We start from the raw sequence: 20838 nt of genomic DNA, 5'->3' as shown, positions 1-20838 counted from the left end.
ACAAGTCAGTCAGTCTAAAATCAAAACAAATCACTGGTATGCAGTCTAAATTACCTGAGCAGTAGAGATCTGAATAAGTAAAAAGCAGTCAGCAGGCCAATATAGTTTAATACTATTTCAACAGAAATGTCTGATAACGGCTTTTGGTTTAATACCTCAAGTAGGCAGTGCAAACAGTAAGAACTACAAATAATATGAAGTAAGCAACCCACAGTAATCACGAATATTCTGGATAGATTTCAGTCAACATCAAGACCCAGTTTCAAGGGTTGCCTCTGGGGAAAAGGGACTTGACAGTGGGGAGAAGGTGATGCGCAGAACTTATTAAGCCTTTGTGAACTATTAGGTTTTACTGAAAATCTGCACGTAAATTACTTGGCTAATTACTTGGATTTAAGTAAATGAGTGTTTTGAAAACTTAACTGAAGATAACATTTTGTTTCTGGGCTTATGTACAATTATTTAAATAAAATGTCAGGCGAATAACAAAACCACAAGCACAAATACCTAAAATGGAACAGCTGGGGAGAGAAGAACAGAAGTGATACCTGGACACATAAAGAACAGAGTATAAACTCAGAAGCAGACACCCGTGTTCAAATGTTTAAAACCAATGACGGTGGATGAGCAACACCTCAGTAACTATACATCACACCCACAGTTCACACCAGGGAACGTAAAAGGCTCGTGTGCGATAGTTACGTGGGGTAAAAAGGCCAATGTTGTACGTACGGTATTATTCCACGTACATAATCACTCAAATGGAAAATGTCTCTGATAACTGATTATCAACCAGCAATATTTACCACTTGCTTAGTCTATGTACGGCCCCAAAACATACTCACCCGAATGATTAACCTAACAGCTACAACACCAGAGGTGGCCATAATTTTGGCACTGTTCGGAATTAAATTAAAGATCGTTGGCATAATGGCTTCAGCTCCATGGTCAAACTTGTTCCCCAGCACTGATGACAGATGCCTATAACCAGAAATGAACACTGAACTGAAGTCATAGTTCTTTCCAACAGTGTAGCACATAACCCTCTTAACATTTTAGAGCCTTCATGTAAAGTTATCTAAGGATAAAGGACAAAGGTCTAAGTTAAAAATACTCTACAAATACTTCCAATGTGCATATAGAGGACTTCACAAATAGCCACTAGCCCAAGAGTTTGCTCTTTTTTTCAAATAAATAAATCACTTCCAACTAATTACTCTTAAAATAGCAAAACACAAGTTAGTCATATACTAATAAAACACAAATATGAAAAAGCTCTTTCACCCCCTTTTTCTTCTTTATTTTTAACATACAACATTCACACTTCAGTGTCTGAGGTCAAAACTTTAAACAGCTGCAAAGCCACCTTACTATTGCTGCTGCTCTGATATTCTAACATATTTTCTAAGACAGAAGTTTTAGATACTGATACAGGTTTACCGTGAGGATAAAAAAAAATTTCCCTGCAGTACATGCCTTTAACCTTATAGCTACAGTACTCTTCTAGAAACAAACATTCTAATAACCATGCTATCACCTGCCAGCAAAATCAGTGAAAAGGCTGAGGAAAAAAGTTTACAAAATTTCATTTTTTCATATTATTAATAACTGCTTCAAGTTTAAAACAGAGGCTTCAGAGCTAAGTCACTGAATAAAATTTAAAATCTGTCAGACTTAACATAACTGGTCAGGAACTATTGTAAACGTGTCAACAGAAGCGTAACTGGAATGGGTCTTGGAGACCAGCTGAAAGTTCCGTGAAAGAGACCCAGTGGGCGTATTCAATGAACCATCTCTGAAGCACCGTCATGAGGCTATTTTATGATGTGAGAACCGGGAGCATTGCAATCCTTACCCCAAGGTGATACAAGCCTCCCGCACTACCTGAGAGCGCAGATCCTTAGCCGATAGTTTAAAGGCTCCGTCCAGAAGACGCAAATGTTGGAAGAAGTGATCATACTCAGCAGCACCAGCCAAAAGTAAAGATCTAATCTTTTTTAGCTAAGGGGATGGAGAGAACGAAGAGACAGACAAAACAATCCTTAGAACAGAATATACAAAACAACAGAAGCCATCAAATATTAGAGATCAATATCAAAGTTAAATGATACAGAGTTTTCCAAAAAGAATTCAGCCAACTAAATAGCTGCTGATATATCTAGGTATCATAAATAAGAACTAGTAATTTTTAAAATTAGTGTCTGTGATAAATGGATTACAATTCTTCTGTAAAGCGTACTTTTTAATGGGAGACAGTTTAGTGACTCACACATGCTGGGATGCTAAGGATAGAGTAACTAAACCCTCACTGTAGCCTGTAAAAGCTCCTTCCCTGAGCTCACCTTCCCCCGCACCCCACTCCAACCGCCATTCACTCAGTGAATCATAGGAAGAAGCGCCGCTACAGCGTTTGCACAGTACATGCCGCTGTGTCTTTACTAAAGGGCCAGCGTGCATCCAAAACACACACACAGCAGTGTTCCCAGCCCTCTTCCTGTCGGACAACCAACGCATGATCGCTCTCCTCAGAAAAGACACGCCTTCACGTAATGCCCCTGCACTTTAATGTTCGGCCCACTTCTTTTCATTAATCCACTTTTTTTTTTTTTTTTTTCTTTGCGGTACGCGGGCCTCTCACTGCTGTGGCCTCTCCCGTTGCGGAGCACAGGCTCCGGACGCGCAGGCTCAGCGGCCATGGCTCACGGGCCCAGCCGCTCCGCAGCATGCGGGATCTTCCCGGACTGGGGCACGAACCCGTGTCCCCTGCATCGGCAGGCGGACTCTCAACCACTGCGCCACCAGGGAAGCCCCATTAATCCACTTTTAAAAACAGAGGGAGCAGAAGTGCTGTGAAGAAAGCAAGGGATAGAGAGACACACACTGAAAACGTCACTAAAAAGCCGCTTTCCTCGCCAATGGTCACAGAGCTACATCTTTACTGAGGTCGTAGAAGCGGTGGTCGTACCACAGGTAGGTCTCTGCTAAAAGTACAGGATACACAAAAAGATAGAAGCTGGCATGTTTGAAGAACAACAGTGAAGTAATCTACTAAAAAGGCGACGTGTAAATATGGAAGCTTATATTTAAAATATTTACTACTTAAAATTCATCAGAGCTGCACCCCAGTTTCATAACAAAGTATTCAGACCGTGTAAATATCGAATGCAAATGTAATCACACAGTCAGTGGCTTACAGCGGTTACTCTTTGCTCCCAATCATGCTTGTCATCAGATAATATTTCCCTAATCTTGTTTATGGACTCCTCAAGGTCTCGGCTGGAGTAAATCTGTAAGCAAAATTAATTTACAATCAACAGGAGAAAATTTACAGAATACACAAAGATTATTCCTTAATTACCTGAAGTCAAGCGCACTTAGTAAGCCCAGTAAAAGAAATTATTTCATTTTTCAGAAGGGCCTTCGAGATAACATCTAGTCAAGCTTGTCTTAGATTGAGCTTCTTTCCTGCTCTAAATGCATACTGACTAGATCCAATGCCCACGTATGGATAACCTTGCCTCAAATATGGCTTTACTATAAGTTAACAGATAATTTCATGCACAAAACAGGAAAAAGCCCACTGGGGAACCGGCAGTGATGCACAAGTCACTGATTACTCTTAGCGTTTTTCGTAACACCACATGATACAGGCAGACCTCGGAGACACTGCCAGGTCGCTTCCAGACCCCTGCCATAAAGTGAATACCGCAATGAAGCAAGTCACACGAATTCTTTTGGTCTCCTAGGCTGTAGTCTATTAACTGTGCAATAGCATGATGTCTTAAAAAAAAAGGTGTGCATACCTTAATTTAAAAATACTTTCTTGCTAAAAGATGCTAACCATCCTCTGAGTCTTCAGTGAACTGTGATCTTTTTGCTGATGGAGGGTTTGAAATATTGTGAGAGTTACCAAAATGTGACACAGAGACACGAGGTGAGCAACTGCCGCTGGAAAAAGGGCACCAACAGACGTGCTCGACGCAGGGTGGCCACAGACCTTCAGTCTGTAAAACTGCAGTATCCGTGAAGCACAACAAAGCGAAGCGCAATACAGCAAGTACGTCTGTCCTTGCAACTTTAAATACTTCCAGGTCTGCTCTCTCGTTTATCCTCACATATTACTCATAAGACAGTGCGGGGGGGCGGGGAAGAAACCAGAAACAACCAAGAGTGAGGCATGCCGGGAAGGTCAAGGACGTAAGGATGGTCCTGAGCCTAAAACACCTGTTACCCGCTTTATGCACACACACACGGCAACGAAGCAGCAGGTGACAAGGGATTCACACAGACATTAAGCGCGGTAGGAATCCAGAGCACGGACACCTGATGGAGCACAAGCCCCGACCAATGAGAGTGCTGAGGTACAAAGCAGTCTGAGAAGTGTGGCTGTACCCCAGCTTCTGTCCATCAACTCTGCCGCATCTGTTAGGCGGTACTTAAGGGGAGCATCGAGATGGAATAAACTAAGATTTTATGAAACCATTTTTTGTAGTTCTCAGACACCCAAATCCTTCAACTTTACAGAGTTTTCTTTCTGAGGAAAATCCCTACATAAGCATGCTTCTTTGTTCTCTCTTCTAACCTAATCCCTCATTTCCCCCTCTTTTAGGTGACCTGACCCACACACTCACTGCAGGAGCAAGCTACTTCTCTCAGTTCTTACTGAAAGGTCATCCTGGGCCGTGACTTTTGCTCTTCTTTTCCTGGTCTGCAACCTCAGATCTCCTGTGGGCTTGACAGTCAGAATTACCCTACCTGGTAAGAAACTCCGCGTGTCGCACACTTGAAAAGTGAAACTTGAAGCATAAGCCCATCCTTGTTTTTAACCAAACGAAACATCCTCACTCACCTGGACTACAGGCACATCATCAAATGCTTTAATAAAGTCCTCTTCATCAACAGCACCAGCTCCCTCTTTTGCAGCTATAAAAAAGATCAATTTTTAAAACGTAAACAATGTGTATCGGAGGAGTCTGAATATGCAAAATCAAAATTATATTTTGGAAAATTTGTAACTATTTTTTAAGTCTTAAGTTTAGAGTTTTTGTGGCATTGACAAGCATTATAGACTTTCAATATTAAGATAAAGTATAGTAATTTTACAGTGTAACATATGTTAGCTTAAAACCATTTAAAGACACTACTTGCTTAAGGAGGGCCAGTCTAGCCGTTAAAGGATTTAGATGGTTTACACTGTATTAATGTATAAGTCTTTTCAAAGATTCCAAATATATAATAGAAATTTTAATTCTTCAGGGAATAAAGGAAATTATGTCATTGTTAGGAATCTAGTAATTTTGTGAAACTTTCAAATAAGTTCTAAAGAATTTAAGTTTCATCTCAACTTCATATTGGTCTCCAGACATTATTTCGAAAGAAAAAAGGAAAAAAACATTTTCATTTCCTTTAACTCATGATAACTGTCAATTTTTCATGTACATGTCAGTTGCAAGTTGACCCCACGAAGTTGCTATAAGATACTCTGTTACTTAAAAGTTGTTATAATTGCTATCATTTGGGAGAAAGCTTTTTCTGTTTGCTAACATGAGCGTCACTTCGCATATGAAAATCATGTGACATTTTATCAGATGTTTTTTCTTCATAATAAAGGTTTCCAAATGGTTACCTACAGTCATCCCTGTAACCCTCATTAATGATTTATATTGATTAGTCCAAGCGCTTTTCTAGAGCTTCTTACCAGACAAGTTATCTGGAGTTTGAGGTGCTCATGGACCACCTAGACAGAAAGGGCTTTAAAGACAACTCGTTACAGTGGTAAATACGTGTCATCACTCTTGATGACTATTACTCTGCATTCACAAGCAAACTACACACAGACAACAGTAACACACTGTGAGTGGTGCTCTGTGTCTGCTTTAGGTTAGGACTGCGTCCCACCGAGCAGATGGGTGCTGAGCTGAGCGCTCCTCTGTGTGAGGCCTGGCACCACATACCAAAGAGGACTCGCGGGCCAAGCACAGTCCCTGGGCCCGAGGCATCTGACGGGGAGCCAACAGGGAAACTCACGACTATGGCGTTAGACGAAACGGAAAAGGACAGGATCAGGTCTGAGGGGAAGACAGGGTTGGTACCTCTGCACAATCTACGTAGGTCGGGTTTGTGCAAGGGGAACGGTGAGGGAAGGGAAAGAAAAGAAGTGGTCTGACGACACAGAAAATTTCTAAGCCTCGTCTATGGAATGGATGCTACTCAAAAACGGATCAAGAAAACACATTAGGAAGATTGTTCAGGGCTTCCCTGGTGGCGCAGCGGTTAAGAATCCGCCTGCCAATGCAGGAGACACAGACCCGAGCCCTGGTCCGGGAAGATCCCACATGCCGTGAGGCAACGAAGCCCGTGCACCACAACTACTGACCCTGCGCTCTAGAGCCCACGAGCCACAACTACTGAGCCCGCACACCTAGAGCCCATGCTGCGCATCAAGAGAAGCCACTGCAATCAGAAGCCCGCGCACCGCAATGAAGAGTAACCCCGCTCGCCGCAACTAGAGAAAGCGCGTGCACAGCGACGAAGACCCAACGCGGACAAAAATTAATTTTTTTTTTAAAAAAAAGTACTGATACATGCTCCAACAGAGATGAACCTCAAAAACATTATGCCAAGGGAAAGGAGCCAGACACAGGAGACTGCATATTGGATGCCTCCATTTCTATGAAATTTCTAGATAGCTAAATGCCTAAAGACAAAACATGGGCTGGGGAAGGAAGGAACGGGGAGGAACTGTTTAAAGGGGATAGGGTCTTCTTTTGAGGGATCAAACTGTGTTGTAACCAGGCAGAGGTGGTGGTCGCTCAACACTGTGAAGATAATAAATGCCACTGAATTGTTACCTTTAAAATGGTTGATTTCATGTTGTATGAATTTAAGCTCTTTAACAACAACAAAAAAAATTTTTAAGGAACCAAAAAGTAAAGGATTAGAAAGAACTAGGAAGAGCAACACAAACGTAAGAAATGAGCCCAGCTCTTCCCTCTGCCGCCAGCACAGCTCCCGCTGTGCAGAGAGACTCTGTGCAGAGGCTACGAGGGCGCTGAGCCGCTGAGTCAGGACACGCCGCCCGGGGCTGCTGCAGAGAGCAAGAAAGGCCAGCAGGAGGAGGTGGCGCCCTAACGCGGGTCCTCACTTCGGCTTTACCTCAGCTCAGCTGGCTGAGCCAAGAGCCCACTGCTGACAGTAAGCGCGGTTCTAAGAGCAGCAGCTATGTGATTTTTTTGGAGGTAAAAAATTTACACAACTATAGTAAATCAACTATACTTCAATAGCATTTTTTTTTAAGTAGGTAATTTGCATGTAAATTTAAAATGTGACAGCCAAATGAAACCTGTCTATAACAAGGACTCAAAACTGCCTAAACTGGGGGATGGGATAGCAGGGGGATTAGGGAAGAAATCCTTATAAATCAATGTTCAAAGCCTCAGGGAGCTAATCCTTACCATTCACTAATTCGGCATCCCTACAGGAACAAAATACATTTTAAAGACATAAGGTACAATCTGACTTCTGGACAGTCTCAGTCTTTTTTTTGTTTTGTTTTTAATTTTATTTATTTATTTTTGGCTGTGTTGGGTCTTTGCTGCTGTGCGCTGGCTTTCTCTAGTTGCGGTGAGCAGGGGCTACTCTTTGTTATGGTGCACGGGCCTCTCGTGGCGGTGGCTTCTCTTGTTGCGGGGCACGGGCTCTAGGCGTGCGGGCTCAGTAGTTGTGGCTCCTGGGCTTCAGCGGTTATGGTTCGTGGACTCTAGAGCGCAGGCTCAGCAGTTGTGGCGCACGGGCTTAGCTGCTCTGTGGCATGTGGGATCTTCCCGGACCAGGGCTCGAACCCGTGTCCCCTGCACTGGCAGGCGGATTCTTAACCACTGCGCCACCAGGGAAGCCCGGACAGTCTCGTCTTGATACACAGCAACTGGCTGAAAGTCCCCCTGATAGTGTCAGGCATGGCTGGAGCCCGAGGCCATCAGGGTACCATGCGCTCCGCTCTGTATTGGGTTCACACGCCCAGAGGCTCCGCCTCAGCAAATGTGGCAACACAGCAGCTCAGACTTACAGCCTACCAGCTTATCAGCATCCACAGCAGAGAACTAATTTAATTCAAGAAGAGCCAGTGGAAGTGTACTGCCAACAGGATTACTTCACCTCTTAAGGATGCACAAGGCAAGTATCACGCACGTCTGGTTTTAAACGTCGGCAGAGCGGACCCCGCGGTACCACACTGGGCTCGGTCCTACCTGAAGACTTGGATCCAAGAGTGGATGAGCCGAGCCTGCGGGCAGTCCCCATTCCAACGTTTCTGCGGGAGCTTGCTGGAGCTTTGGATGACGTAGAGCTGGCAGAAGAAGGCCTATTACCATCCACAGAATCCTCATCATCAAAATTTTTATCTGAAGAATAAGCACAGACATCGTTTTTTGTTTTCATTTTTAAGTACTTTTTCACCTGAACTGAAAACAGCAACTAGTCTTAGAGATGAATGGTTTGCCGACTCTTTTGGAATCTGAGGTGCCCATCCAGGTCTAGAAAAAAGCCTTAGCTGAGTCCAGAATGCAGCTACAAACATCCTGTTTGCTTTCACACATCTGGAATGCTCTCCACCCCAATTCTGGAAAACCATAAAACTCATAAAACTACCACCTAGGAGCAGTTACTTTAACAATTTGACATAATTCTGACCATTCTCTCATGCATTTTTTTAATAGTTAACATGAAACTATATTTCATTTTTGGATACTGTGTATTTCAAATATGTCCATTTTACCACATGATGAAACATTCTTCATAAACACCATTTTCACGGTTCCATGGTACTTTGCAACTGGAAAATGGCACAAATGAAAAATACTTTCATTGTTAGACATTTAGGGTGATTCTAATAACTTACCATTAGAAATAATATTGCAACAGATACCTTTCTACTTGCATCTTTGTTTGAACTTCTAATAATTTTAAGGAAAAAAAAATTCCTGGAAGAAGGATTACTTGGTCAAAGAGTATAATAAAGTTTTTGATGGGTACAGCCAACCTTATTTTCAGAAACCTCATATAAATACATACTTTTCCTGGAAATTCAAAGAAGGGCCTATCTTGCCACACCCTTGCCAATGCTGAATATAAAAAAAAAAAAAGCAAGCCTCTTCTTTACTGTTGCATTCCTCTCATAGTGAAGTTGAGCATTTTTTCCTAAGTTCATTAACTTCTAAATGTTCTAAACAGCAGGAAATCCAACCAATATTCCTCAAGTTGTATTTAAAATTTAAAAAAAAGAAAACCATCTTTGGGCTTATAAAAATGAACATACTTATGAACAGCATTTTGATGGCACAAATATTAAAGCTCTCACGATACACTATACAGAGCACGTGTGGGTCATTCAGGAGGCTAAACAAAGAACTTAGGAGTCATTAAAAACAAAAAAAGAAAACTGACGTCCACAGCCGGCAATATTCATGATTTCTGAAAACGGGCATTAGATTTTTACCAGAAAGTCTGAAGTAAATAATTGCTGACCAAAAAACAGATACAAATAACCTGTTTTTCTTGCTCTAGTCGCTTCTCAGCTGAACTATCAACAGCCAAGTCTTGCGTCTACTCAGGACCCTAACGTTCCTTACACCTCACCAACAATCCCCTTCAAATCACAGGGCTTCTTTTATTCAACAGTCAGGGAGGGAGGAACCACATCCTCACAAATGCAGATCCCTGTGCAAACAGCTTCCCCCCACACGCCTTTACATTCTCCATCGCCTGGGCAAGCTGTGCTGTAATCCACACAGCAAGGTCTTGCTGATTCAGGCGTTCAGTGGTCTATTAGCACAGACTTCCCACGTGGATTCAGAAGTGATTCTTACACTGCAGAGCACACTGACAAGGCCGCTGCAAGAGTAAAACCTGGTCTGAAGTACAGGACGAGGTCACCCACTGGGCACTGACAGGAGCCCCGAGAGCATGTGGACCGCTGTCGTGACGCGGCCACGCTGCGGGGCTGTGTCATTACTCCACTGAGAACAGTGACAGCCCCGGGCTGTGGGGAAGGTTAATAGTGAGTGGGGGACACGACCACGACTATGCTTCACTCAAAAACGCATGTAAATTGTGTTTAGCTTTGTCTTTCTAACACGGGCAGGCATGCCATGTAGAAATGCGTCGTTATTGAGAATTATTTTCAATGGGCCGATTTCACTGGAATTCCTGGAATTTCCACTTGCAGCAATGATGCATTAGCAAGGACCTAACCTCTTAAGAGAAACCAGACAGAATATGTAAAACAACTACTTTCAGACAGGACAACAGGCAGTACAGAGCTGAGATGCCTCAGAGAAGGGAAACAAACAAGGTGAGCTCTACAATCACCCCAAGTTCCTGCCTGGAGACAATTCCCAGGCCACCCAGGCCAGGGAGCCTGACAGCCTTGCTAAGTGGAGAAAATGAAGACCAGACTCCAGGGGGGCCAGGCAGCTGGGAGAGGCAGGGCCGAGTGCTGGAAAAGAGAGAGCCACACTGAAAGAGAGCTCTAGGCATGCCTTAAGTTCTGGGCCACGCCGTGTAAGTGAGATGCCCTAAGGGAGGGCAAAAAATGGCCAGGAGACTGTAAACTGAACAACCCCCAAAGTCCACACAAAGTAGGAAGATGCTCAAGCACCAGAGCTGGGGTGCTCTCGGTGACTCACTGGAGGCATTCAGTAGAGACCCCAGAGAGAGCAAGCCTAGTAGTGGGGCCAGGTCTCAAGGACAGTAGACAGATCTGCAAGTAACTCCACTGCTTTGCCAAACAAAGCATGACACTCTTTAAAGGACTATAACAAAACGCAGACGCTCAACAACGTAACAGTCACAACACACAACATCTAAGCAAAAGTTCATAAACAGATGAGAAGCAGGGAAATGTGGCTCATAATCAGGAGAGAAAAACGTCAAAAAATAGGGACCCACTAGGAAATGACAGAGATGATGGAACCTGCAGACAGGAACATTAAAACTGCTACACCTGTGTTCAGGGAGTAAAGGAACTCACAGGCACAATGAGAGAAAAGGAAGGTGTTTTAAAAGGACCAAATGGAACTTCTAGAAATTAAAAAACCACAGTAGCTGAAATGAAAATATCGTTGAAATGGGATTCAAAGCAGATGAGACACTGCAAAAGAAGGGGAAAATGAGAGAATTTAAACACACAGCAATAAAATTTAACCCAAATTAAGCACAGAGACAAAAAAAAAAAAAAGCCTGAAGAAGAAAAGAAATAAGAGGAATAGTCTCAGAGATCTGTAGGATGATATCCAGCAGTCTGGCACACGTGAAATTGCACTGCCAGCAGAAGCCAGAGGGAAAGAGACACATTAGATACTGAGGAACAAAATGACAACAGCTTTCATCAGAAACCACGTGTGCCAGAAGACAGCGGAATGACATCTTGAAAATGGTGAAAGGAGTATTAACCTAGAATTCTACATCCAGCAAAAATACCTTCTAAGAACAGAGGCTGAATTAAAACTTATTCAGACAAACAAAACCAGAATTTATCACCAGCAGACCAGCACTCCAGGGAATGCTGAAGATCTTCAGGCAAAAGGAAAATGGTAACAAATGGAAACTTGGAATTACATTAAGAAATGAAGATCACTGGTGATAGTAAATATGTGGATAAATATAAGACTTTCTTCTCGTATTTTAACTACTGTAAAAGATAACTGATTATTTAAGGCAGAAATAAAATACTCAACATTTGGTCTCCATCCTTTTTATAGTCTCATGTTACAAGGAGGATAACCTCACGGCCAGAGAAAGCATCTATGTCGGCATGTGGATATCCAGGCGGTTAGGATATATGTTGCTGTAAGGGATGCCACACAGAAAACTGGGCAAGTATGAAGAGAATGGAAGCGGTTCAGATTCGTCCTCAAAGAGCTTGTAGTTTTAAAAGTTAATCACAACTTGTCCACGTTCACTGCAGATGTCACATTACGTCCGCTGCACCGAGGACGCAGCTGCTTCATCACCAGCGTCGGCGTGGAAACAGCCCCCAAGGAAGGGAAGGGGGAAAGGCAGCCAGTGGGAGGTTTTTTAAAACTGAGCTCCAACAGTCCCGACTCAGCCTCTTTACTTCCCCTTTGGAAACAAATCTAACGGGCTTACTTATTGAATTTTCTAAACAGATTAGAAGCAACTAAATATAGAAATAGCGAGAAAGGGGGATGGAACACAGGAGTTAAGCACAGTGATGTGAATGAAAAGTGACAGTTGAAAGCCCGACAGCTAAACAGAAACTATAAAAAGCAAACATGCACACAGAAAACACCCCGAACTCACAAGGCTTAGAAGCCAGTGCAGGGGTCAGATCACGTGTCCCAACCTAAAAGCACAGTACCGCGTGCCCATCACCACGACGCTGCACCAGCAAGATTACATGATTGTTCATGGGATCCATGTGCTAACAGAGAAAGTAATTCACGTTTTCTATCTGAGTTAGAAATTCAGGGGAACAGGAACGAGGGTGTAGTCATTTACCAGGTTAAATTTGCCCAGAGAGGTGTTTGGAGGATAAAAGTCAATTGAGCCTATTATCTGAAAACTAACACACCGTCTAAAAATAAGTTTGCCCTCTGGTTCCCAGCTTTTGGGACACCCAGAAATTAAAATCAAATCCAAAAGGGGGTTAGGCTCTCAGAAAGGTACCCAGTTTCAGTTAACTGGGGTTAAATTTCTCTTATGTAGAAGGTGCCGTTCCCGACCCGGACAAACGAGCTGTGTTTGCCACCGCACTCGGTCACAGAGGAGACACACTCGGGATCCAGTCCAGGGTGAGGGGTCTCGTGGTCTCTGGGTCTAATATGTTTCAGTATCTTTCAACTAAATCAATCCATACTGAACTCTACGAGTCACTTAAATTCCCATTTTCTTTAGGCTTTTCAGCTAAGCAGACATCTGTTAGAATACAGCCTCTTTTTCTAGAGCTTTAACTAAGGCAAACACATGTGTGAGAATGAATATTTTTAGCTATGCAAGCTTTTGCTATTACATCAACTTAAAACTTTTCACACATTAAGAAAACATCTGTTACACAGAAAACGTTCTTAGAGAAGGATCGGTTCTCCCTGAGCCCAAAGAAATAATTAATTCTATCTCCTGGCACCACTGCAAAGACTGTCAGAATCTGAGGGTCACTTCTCTCACGTGACAGCCTGGGGTAGAAACCTGGCATAAGCTCATTGGCGCCTTCGGTTCCTTTAATCTCTTAAAAATCACGCCAGTTCCATTCCCCCTTTTACAGCATTGGGACAAGACATTTAAAAATAACGCGTGAAACTTCTACAGTGTGACGCTAATTTTCATCCAACTCTCAATCACCCCACTCCTGGTAACCCAATTAGCAGGCAGCCATCGTGAAGTGAAAAACAGCAGTAAAACAGCATGCCCCAAAGAACTGTTGATACAATAGAGGTTTTAAAACACAGAAGAGAACCTTTTGAAAAAATTAAAAGTCCAGAGAGCACACACAGTCATTCGTGGACTTAGCAGCAAACCAGCCTAGTTCTCAAGGCTGAGTAAGTCTGTGAACTTGTGCTGAAGTCCTCAACTGTGGTCCAGATGCTGGACAGAGGCTGGCGAGTGGCCAGGGCCGGCACAGGCGGGGGGGTAGAAGCAGTCCCTCCATCGGTCTGAACTGACCCACATTCTGAACCCCCTAAGGAAGGGCCGGCAGAGCCCCGGCAGCCTCAGGACTGAGCTGTAACCAGGCTGGATCGGGGATGATACAAAGCAACAAGCCACACACAGACTCTAGGTCAAAAGTCATCACACAGACCATCGCACAGCACTGTGACTAGAGGTTCAGGTCCAGGAGTGGCAGAAAAACATATCAGTCTAAAGACTGACTTCAAGTTTGGTGTTTAGAACTCGGAATTACAAGTTTTGGATCATATTGTCCGTTTAGAAAATGTATACACTCATCTATGAGGACGAAGAAAATGTCACAGAAACTAAGAGGAGGTGTCTGTCCCGTTGTCCATCTGCCAGGGAGGCCGGAACCTAAACCTCCAAGCTTTTCCTCTTTTTTCCCCTGAGGCAGGCTGTGACCCACGCAGGTCCAACGGGGAGAAAGTTCCTCGTTCGTTCTCTTTATAAAGACAACTAACTCCCTGTGTCAGGGTCACTTTGTGGAAGCTGATACCCCAACAGGCTTTCAGCTTCGCCCACTCCCTGTTACTGAAATTCTCCTCCAAGGGAATGAGAAATGTGGCAGCCTAGTAACTGGAGCATAATTAGCAATCCCAAGAGAAGGCTGCACGGAGACGCGATAATAAGCCCAAAGGCAGGCTGCTTTCCGTAAATATCCCCGAATATCTTGTCTTGATCTGTCACAGCTCTAAGCCATGGCTGACGGCCCCATACACCAAACACACTCCTGTGTAATCCTGAACACGCCATCCTCTGCGAGCCTCCCTGGCTCTGTCCTGCTCTGGGCTGCACGGCCATACACGTCTTGCCTTTTACTCCGACTCCCCCTGTGATGAGCTGTGTGCAGATCTGTTCTGTCTCTCTGTCCCTGGAGCAGACGCATTCTTCTGGAATCCCTAACACCTACCACAGAGCCTGGGCCAACACGCAGTAGGGCAATCAGATACTTAACTCTGGCAGTCCGCAGGAAAGAAGTCAAAACTTGTGAATGGATGCAAACCATTCTTCACGTGTCTTTTTCAGAAGCTTTTACTGCTTTTAAAAATGTATAAGGCTTCATGAGATAATATAGTCAAACAAAGTCTGACAATATCTGAGGGAAAATGAAGAAAGTAAGGTAAATACAACCCTAAATGTTTTTTTAACCTTCCTGATGTCCTACCAGTCAGAAATCTTTATTCCTTTTTTCTGATAAAACATATACCTATTTAAAAATTACAAGTCAAAGCCCTCTTATATCAATCATAACCCCCCAAAATTAAACTGTTCACAACGATATATATGCATCTCCAGACTTCAATGCGTGCATAAACCTACCATTATATACACACATATGCAACAAAAACTGTTTTGCCCACTACCAATATTTAGTAGATATTTTTTCTGTATCTGTCTAATCCATTTTGAAGACTACTATTACACTGCCCACATATGTAACACTCGATCAATCGCTTACAGATAGCTCGATTATTTCAAATCTTTCACCCTCATAACACCACTGCAGTCATGTGTTTAAAAGCAGCAACAGTGAATGCACACCTAGGTCTGCACATACCTGCGTGCCAGGCCGTGTTTGGGGCTGTGCCTATTCTCATCAAATGCTCCCGACCACCCTAAGAGGGAAGCACTATCATGACTCCACGTTAAAGGCGGAAAATCTTAACGCAGCCAGATACAAGTGCCTAGAGTCACACAGTTAATAACTAAGAGGGGGTGAAGCCCGGGTTCAAGTCTATGTGCGTCTGACTCAAGATGCTAGGATCCGAGTTGTGGTAACAAACAACCACCACACAAAAAGAGCAACTCGTGTAAACTGGCCACTGTGTGCGAAGCACGGTGCTCAGTACTTTCTGTGCATCATTCTATTTAATTCTTACAACACGTCTTTGCTTACTTAAGAAAAGTACTTAATTAAGATAATTTCTTAAACACGGAATCATCAGTGACTCTTATGGCTGCAGACAGAGAAATCCTCAACGAAGTATCAGCAAACCAAAGCTAGCAACATATAAAAAACTATCACCATGGCCAAGCAGGATTTATCCCAAGAATGGAATGTTGGTTTAATATATAAAACTTAATTTAATCATCATGTTAATAAACCAAAAGACAAAAACACATGCTCTGTAGACGCAATAAAAGTATTTGACAATACTGGGGCGGGGGTGGGGGGAAGAAGCCTTTCATGCTAAAAACACCACAAACAGGGACTAGAAGGGAACTCCCGCAACCTGATGAAGACTAGCTACAAAACACAAAAAACACACTGTTAACATCTTATTTAATGGTGACAGACTAGATGTTTTCCCCCTAAGATGAGGAACAAGACAAGAAGCCTAGTCTCACCACTTCTATTCAACACTGTACTAGAGGTTCTAGCCAGGACAATTAGCAAATAGGAAGAACTAAAATTATCTCTATTCACAGATGACACAATCTTGTATATAGAAAGTTCTAAGGAATTCACTAAAAAAACTATTAGCACTAATAAATGAGTTCAGAGAGGTCGCAGAATATTAAACCAAAATAGAAAAATCCATTGTATTTTTATACATCAGCAATGAACAATCCAAAAATGAAATTAAGAAAGCAATTAGCAAGAACATCAAGGAAAAAAAAATACTTAGGAGTAACTTTAACACAAGTTACGTTACAGCATGTTTGCTGAAAACTGCATAACATTATTGAGAGAAACTAAAGACGTAATAAATGGAAAGACAGCTCACGTTCATGGATCAGAAGACTTAAGAAAAGTTACTTTGCTCATTATCCAAACTGTATTTCTCGCCCATTTGTCCTCACCAGCTTTGACTTTTAACCAAAGTTGGACGGTGCCTAGAGAGGCATGAAGGTGCAAACCACACTGTCTGCAGCAGGTGGCTGGGTAAAAGGCTGTTTCTCTACAAAGTTCCTACACTCCTCTCCGTCAAAATATGGGGAGTGGGGTAAGTGTACCCCCCCCCCAAACCCAGTCAGTATGGACCAGCAGTGAAACCAAGAAGGACCCTGAGGGGCTTCTGGGCATGAAAGCCTTTTTGTCACCCGTTTCTTGTAGGCAAGACTCCAGCCTCCATGACCTCCTTCCCTGAGTTCCAAAGGGCAGATTAGAACAGCAATCCCACCCTTGAACTACTGCTAAACAACTCCTCATCAAATCCTCCCAGCTTGGGACACACAGTTTTGAGGGCAGGAGCCCACGGTGTCCCCCTCTGCCTGGCAAAGCAATAAAGCTATTCTTTTCTGCTTCACCCAGAACTCTGTCTCTGGGATTGGATTCGGCACCGGTGCACAGAGAAGCTGAGCTTTTGGCATCAGTACTAACTAGGACCAGTCCTACTTAACAGTGCTCAGTGACGAACACCCTTCAATATCCATATTCTGAAACAAAACTTCCTCTGCCCTGTGTACAAAATTAAGAAATGCTTTTTAAGCATTTCAGAGCACAAGGCGTAGAAAAACTTTAACCTGGCGGGAAACACTGGCACATTTCACAGAACAAAACCGGACATGGCGCAACGGGAGCAACGAGGGTGCTGAGAGTGTGTTACGGCTGCAGTCACCCACTGTCCATCACAAAAAAGCAGAGCTGAAGCACGGGCAAGTTCAACGCCGAGGATGAGTTTCCACCCCCTCGGCCGTGCGCGTGTCCACCCGACGCCCGCAGAGCAGATGAGCCAGCAGAGAGGGTGGGGGCCAAATGGGACAAGAGGAAATTCAGTTCAGGCTTACTCATCCCCTAAGAAGGGAGCAAAAAGGGGAAGCAACTGGGGCAGACACAATCAGAAGCTGGAGAGGGAAAGGAGAGGTGAGGGGACCCAGAGCAAAGCTGCGCCGACACCGGCACCGCCAGGGACAACTGATGAGCCCTCCCCGCGCAGGTCAGGGCGCGCTTCTTCCTCGGCGTCGGATGGAGAACGTGCTGGCCGCTGCTCTACAGCTAGCAGCTCAGGAGAGACGCGGCAGAGCCCGCGGCCAGCCTCGTGGGGGAGGAACGCACAGCAGGTGCTGGGCGGTGAGCCTGTCCCCCCGCGGGGCCACGGCCACCGGCCTGCACCTCCATCAAGACCAACCTCGAGGCTGAAAAAGGGGTTTAAAAACGGAGTCCGCCTTCTGCCTATGCAACGTGTATCTCTCTAAATAAACCTGCTTCCACTTTATTTAATTAAAGTAAAATAAAAAGAGGTTTAACAGAATGGAAATTGGCTCCTGTTTCCCTGTCTGTGAAAAAAGAGTGATACTGCCCACCAACAGGGATCATCTGAAGGCAGCCCTCCTCCACTGCCAGCTCCGACAGACCTGGGGGACGCCCCCCTGTGACCACAGCCCTGCCTCGGGGCTGGGCGGGACCCAGAGGCTCTGCCCCACCTGCCACCTAAGTCACGGCAGAGCCTGTCTTTCTGCAGGATTGGGGCCAGGTGGAGGGCAGCCTAGCACTGCTGCAGCCCAAAGAAGGGAGGCCCCAGCCTAAGAGGGAAGCGGGAAGCCAGCAGAAGAAGGCAGAGCAGAAGTCGGGGTAGAGCGGAGGCCAACACTGCGTCTGTGTGCCTGGGGACAAAACAAGACCCCTCGGTTACCCAAGCCAATTGATCCCCCTTTCTACTTATATACCTGGAGTGGAGGTGTACCATTTACAATCAAGGGGCTCTCTGTACCACTTGAAGGGGGTGTCACACAGATTAGAAAGAATATACGCAAAGGTAGGAAAACTCCAACTGCTCAACAAACAGCAGCTGTTACACTCTGTCACTGTGTGATGCCCTGAGTACAAAAAAGCAACCTTTCAAAAATATGTGGATTGGGGCTTCCCTGGTGGCGCGGTGGTTGGGAGTCCGCCAGCTGATGCAGGGGACACGGGTTCGTGCCCCGGTCCAGGAAGATCCCACATGCCGCAGAGCGGCTGGGCCCGTGAGCCATGGCCGCTGAGCCTGCGCGTCCAGAGCCTGTGCTCCGCAACGGGAGAGGCCACAGCAGTGAGAGGCCCACGTACCGCAAAAAAAAAAAAAAAAAAAATGTGGATGGAGCTGAAGAATTAGGAATAGAATTCTTTTTTCTTTAACTGAAGAACAGTTGATCTACAATGTTGAGTTAATTTCTCCTGTACAGCAAAGTGATTCAGTTATACATACACATTCTTCTTTTTAAATATTCTACCCCATTGTGGTTTTATCACAGGATACTGAATATAGTTCCCAGTGCTACACAGTAGGATCTTGTTGGTTTTTTGTCTTTTTATAAATTTATTTATTTATTTATTTTTGGCTGCATTGGGTCTTCGTTGTGGTGCAGGGGCTTCTCATTGTGGTGGCTTCTCTTGTTACAGAGCACAGGCTCTAGGTGCACGGGCTTCAGTAGTTGCCACACACGGGCTCAGTAGTCGTGGCTCGTGGGCTCTAAAGTGCAGGCTCAGTAGTTGTGGCACGGGGGCTCAGTAGTTGTGGCTCGTGGGCTCTAGAGCGCAGGCTCAGTAGTCGTGGTGCACGGGCTTAGCTGCTCCGTGGCATGTGGGATCTTCCCGGACCACGGCTTGAACCCGTGCCCCCTGCATTGGCAGGTGGATTCTTAACCACTGCGCCACCAGGGAAGTCCAGACCTTGTTGTTTATCCATCCTATATATAACAGTTTGCGTCTGCTAATCCCAAACTTCCAACCCATCCCTCCCCCACCTCCCTCCCCATTGGCAACCACCAGTCTGTTCTCTATGTCTGTGAGTCTGTTCCTGTTTCATAGAAAAGTTCATTTGTGTCATATTTTAGAGGAACAGAATTCTTTTAATGCTCTTATAAAAGGCATAGAACTAATTCAGGTTATATAGTAAAAGAAATGTAGGGACGTTTTTGAGAAACAGAAGAATGCCTCAAACTCCCTTCTGTAGAGCTGGTTCCAAAATGGAAGGAAGGATCCACCTGCCCCCTTGTCAAGAACCCTTGGGTTGGTCTCAATGACAATTTTCTCAGGGTCACAGGAAAGAAATGTGTCATTTATAAGGTAAAGGGGAAAAAAAGCTAAATTAGGAATCTGCTTCCACCAAGTGGCACCAACTTTTAAATTCTCTCTAAACCCTCCACGGACTGCCTGTGACTTGGAAGTTCAAGTCCAAGGCACAGGGTCACCTGAAAGGTGATGTGGTCTCAGAATACCCACTTTGTTGCTTCTGTAACAAAACTGGATGGATGCCCAGAGGCAGTGGACTTGTCCCCTTGGGGGCGGGAGTGGGGGTTACTGGAGAGGACACCTCCTCAGAATACTAAGAGCACACCACGTGCAGCTTCCTTCCTTCGTCTCTTCTGCATTCATTTACCAAGGACACCTCTGTGCCCAGTACTCTGCTGGGAGGTGGGATGCAGACAGGAAGGCGTGGCTCTCATCCTGGAGTTCACGGTCCAGAGTGGGAAACAGACACACACAACCCGCAGCAGTTATGACTCATTGTGACGCTTTGCTCAAGGCACGCACAGGATATGCCAAGTGGGTACAGAAGAGGGGCACATAGAACAGGGCTGAATCAGCCAGAAAGGATTCCCTGTGCACCACCACCCCCGCCCCGACCCTCTGACGTGACTCACTCCATCACTTGTGTCCGATACCGGAGGACTTCATGTGAACTGGGACCATGAAATGCTTTAAATGGGTGCACAGCCTACACGCTTCAGGAACACAGTAGACCATCACGCTGAGTGAACACACGGTGAGAGAGCACACATTCCAAAGACACCTCCCGGACAGATGGAGGAGGGGCAAGAGAAAGGGGACTAACTAGCCAGCGGCCCTCTGCACACAGACGGGTCCAGGAGCCCCACCGTTCTGGGACTATCCCCATCTTGGGCGCCGGGGAGCAGAGGACACAGTCGCCAAGTCGTGCCCAGCGGTTTGAGTTACTAAAGTTGGCATCTCCTGACCAGTGTGAAGGCCCAACTAAAACTAACCCTGTTAATACGATGCCTTCCCCAAAGAAAAGAACCCACGGCGACACAGTAATCATCAGGTACAGAAGATCAACCTTGAAGAAGAGTATCTCCCAACACACCTCAGAAAGACTATAAACTCATCCTTGGAACCAACCGAAAGGGAGGGATGCAAAGAGATGGCTACTTTATTATCCTGAGTAACTCAGGGGGTGAAGTAGGGAAGACGGGGATGGACCAGCCTTCCTG

General features: G+C 44.8%; 1 protein-coding gene across 8 annotated transcripts in view; it reads right to left on the bottom strand.

The window, feature by feature from the left end:
• The window catches only part of CLASP1 (cytoplasmic linker associated protein 1), a 233057-nt gene that overhangs the window by 110143 nt on the left and 102076 nt on the right, over positions 1-20838 (bottom strand). For all 8 annotated transcript variants that reach the window (XM_065880867.1, XM_065880866.1, XM_065880865.1 and 5 more), the window contains exons 8-12: positions 8247-8399; positions 4850-4923; positions 3195-3287; positions 1856-2001; positions 846-981 (exon numbers count right to left, since the gene is read on the bottom strand). In XM_065880867.1, the coding sequence (XP_065736939.1) occupies positions 846-981; positions 1856-2001; positions 3195-3287; positions 4850-4923; positions 8247-8399 (602 nt within the window). The remainder of the gene's footprint in view (positions 1-845; positions 982-1855; positions 2002-3194; positions 3288-4849; positions 4924-8246; positions 8400-20838) is intronic.

Source organism: Phocoena phocoena, chromosome 7, assembly GCF_963924675.1.
Source record: "Phocoena phocoena chromosome 7, mPhoPho1.1, whole genome shotgun sequence".
Lineage (NCBI taxonomy): Eukaryota > Metazoa > Chordata > Mammalia > Artiodactyla > Phocoenidae > Phocoena > Phocoena phocoena.
This window is presented reverse-complemented; position numbering and strand designations above follow the sequence as displayed.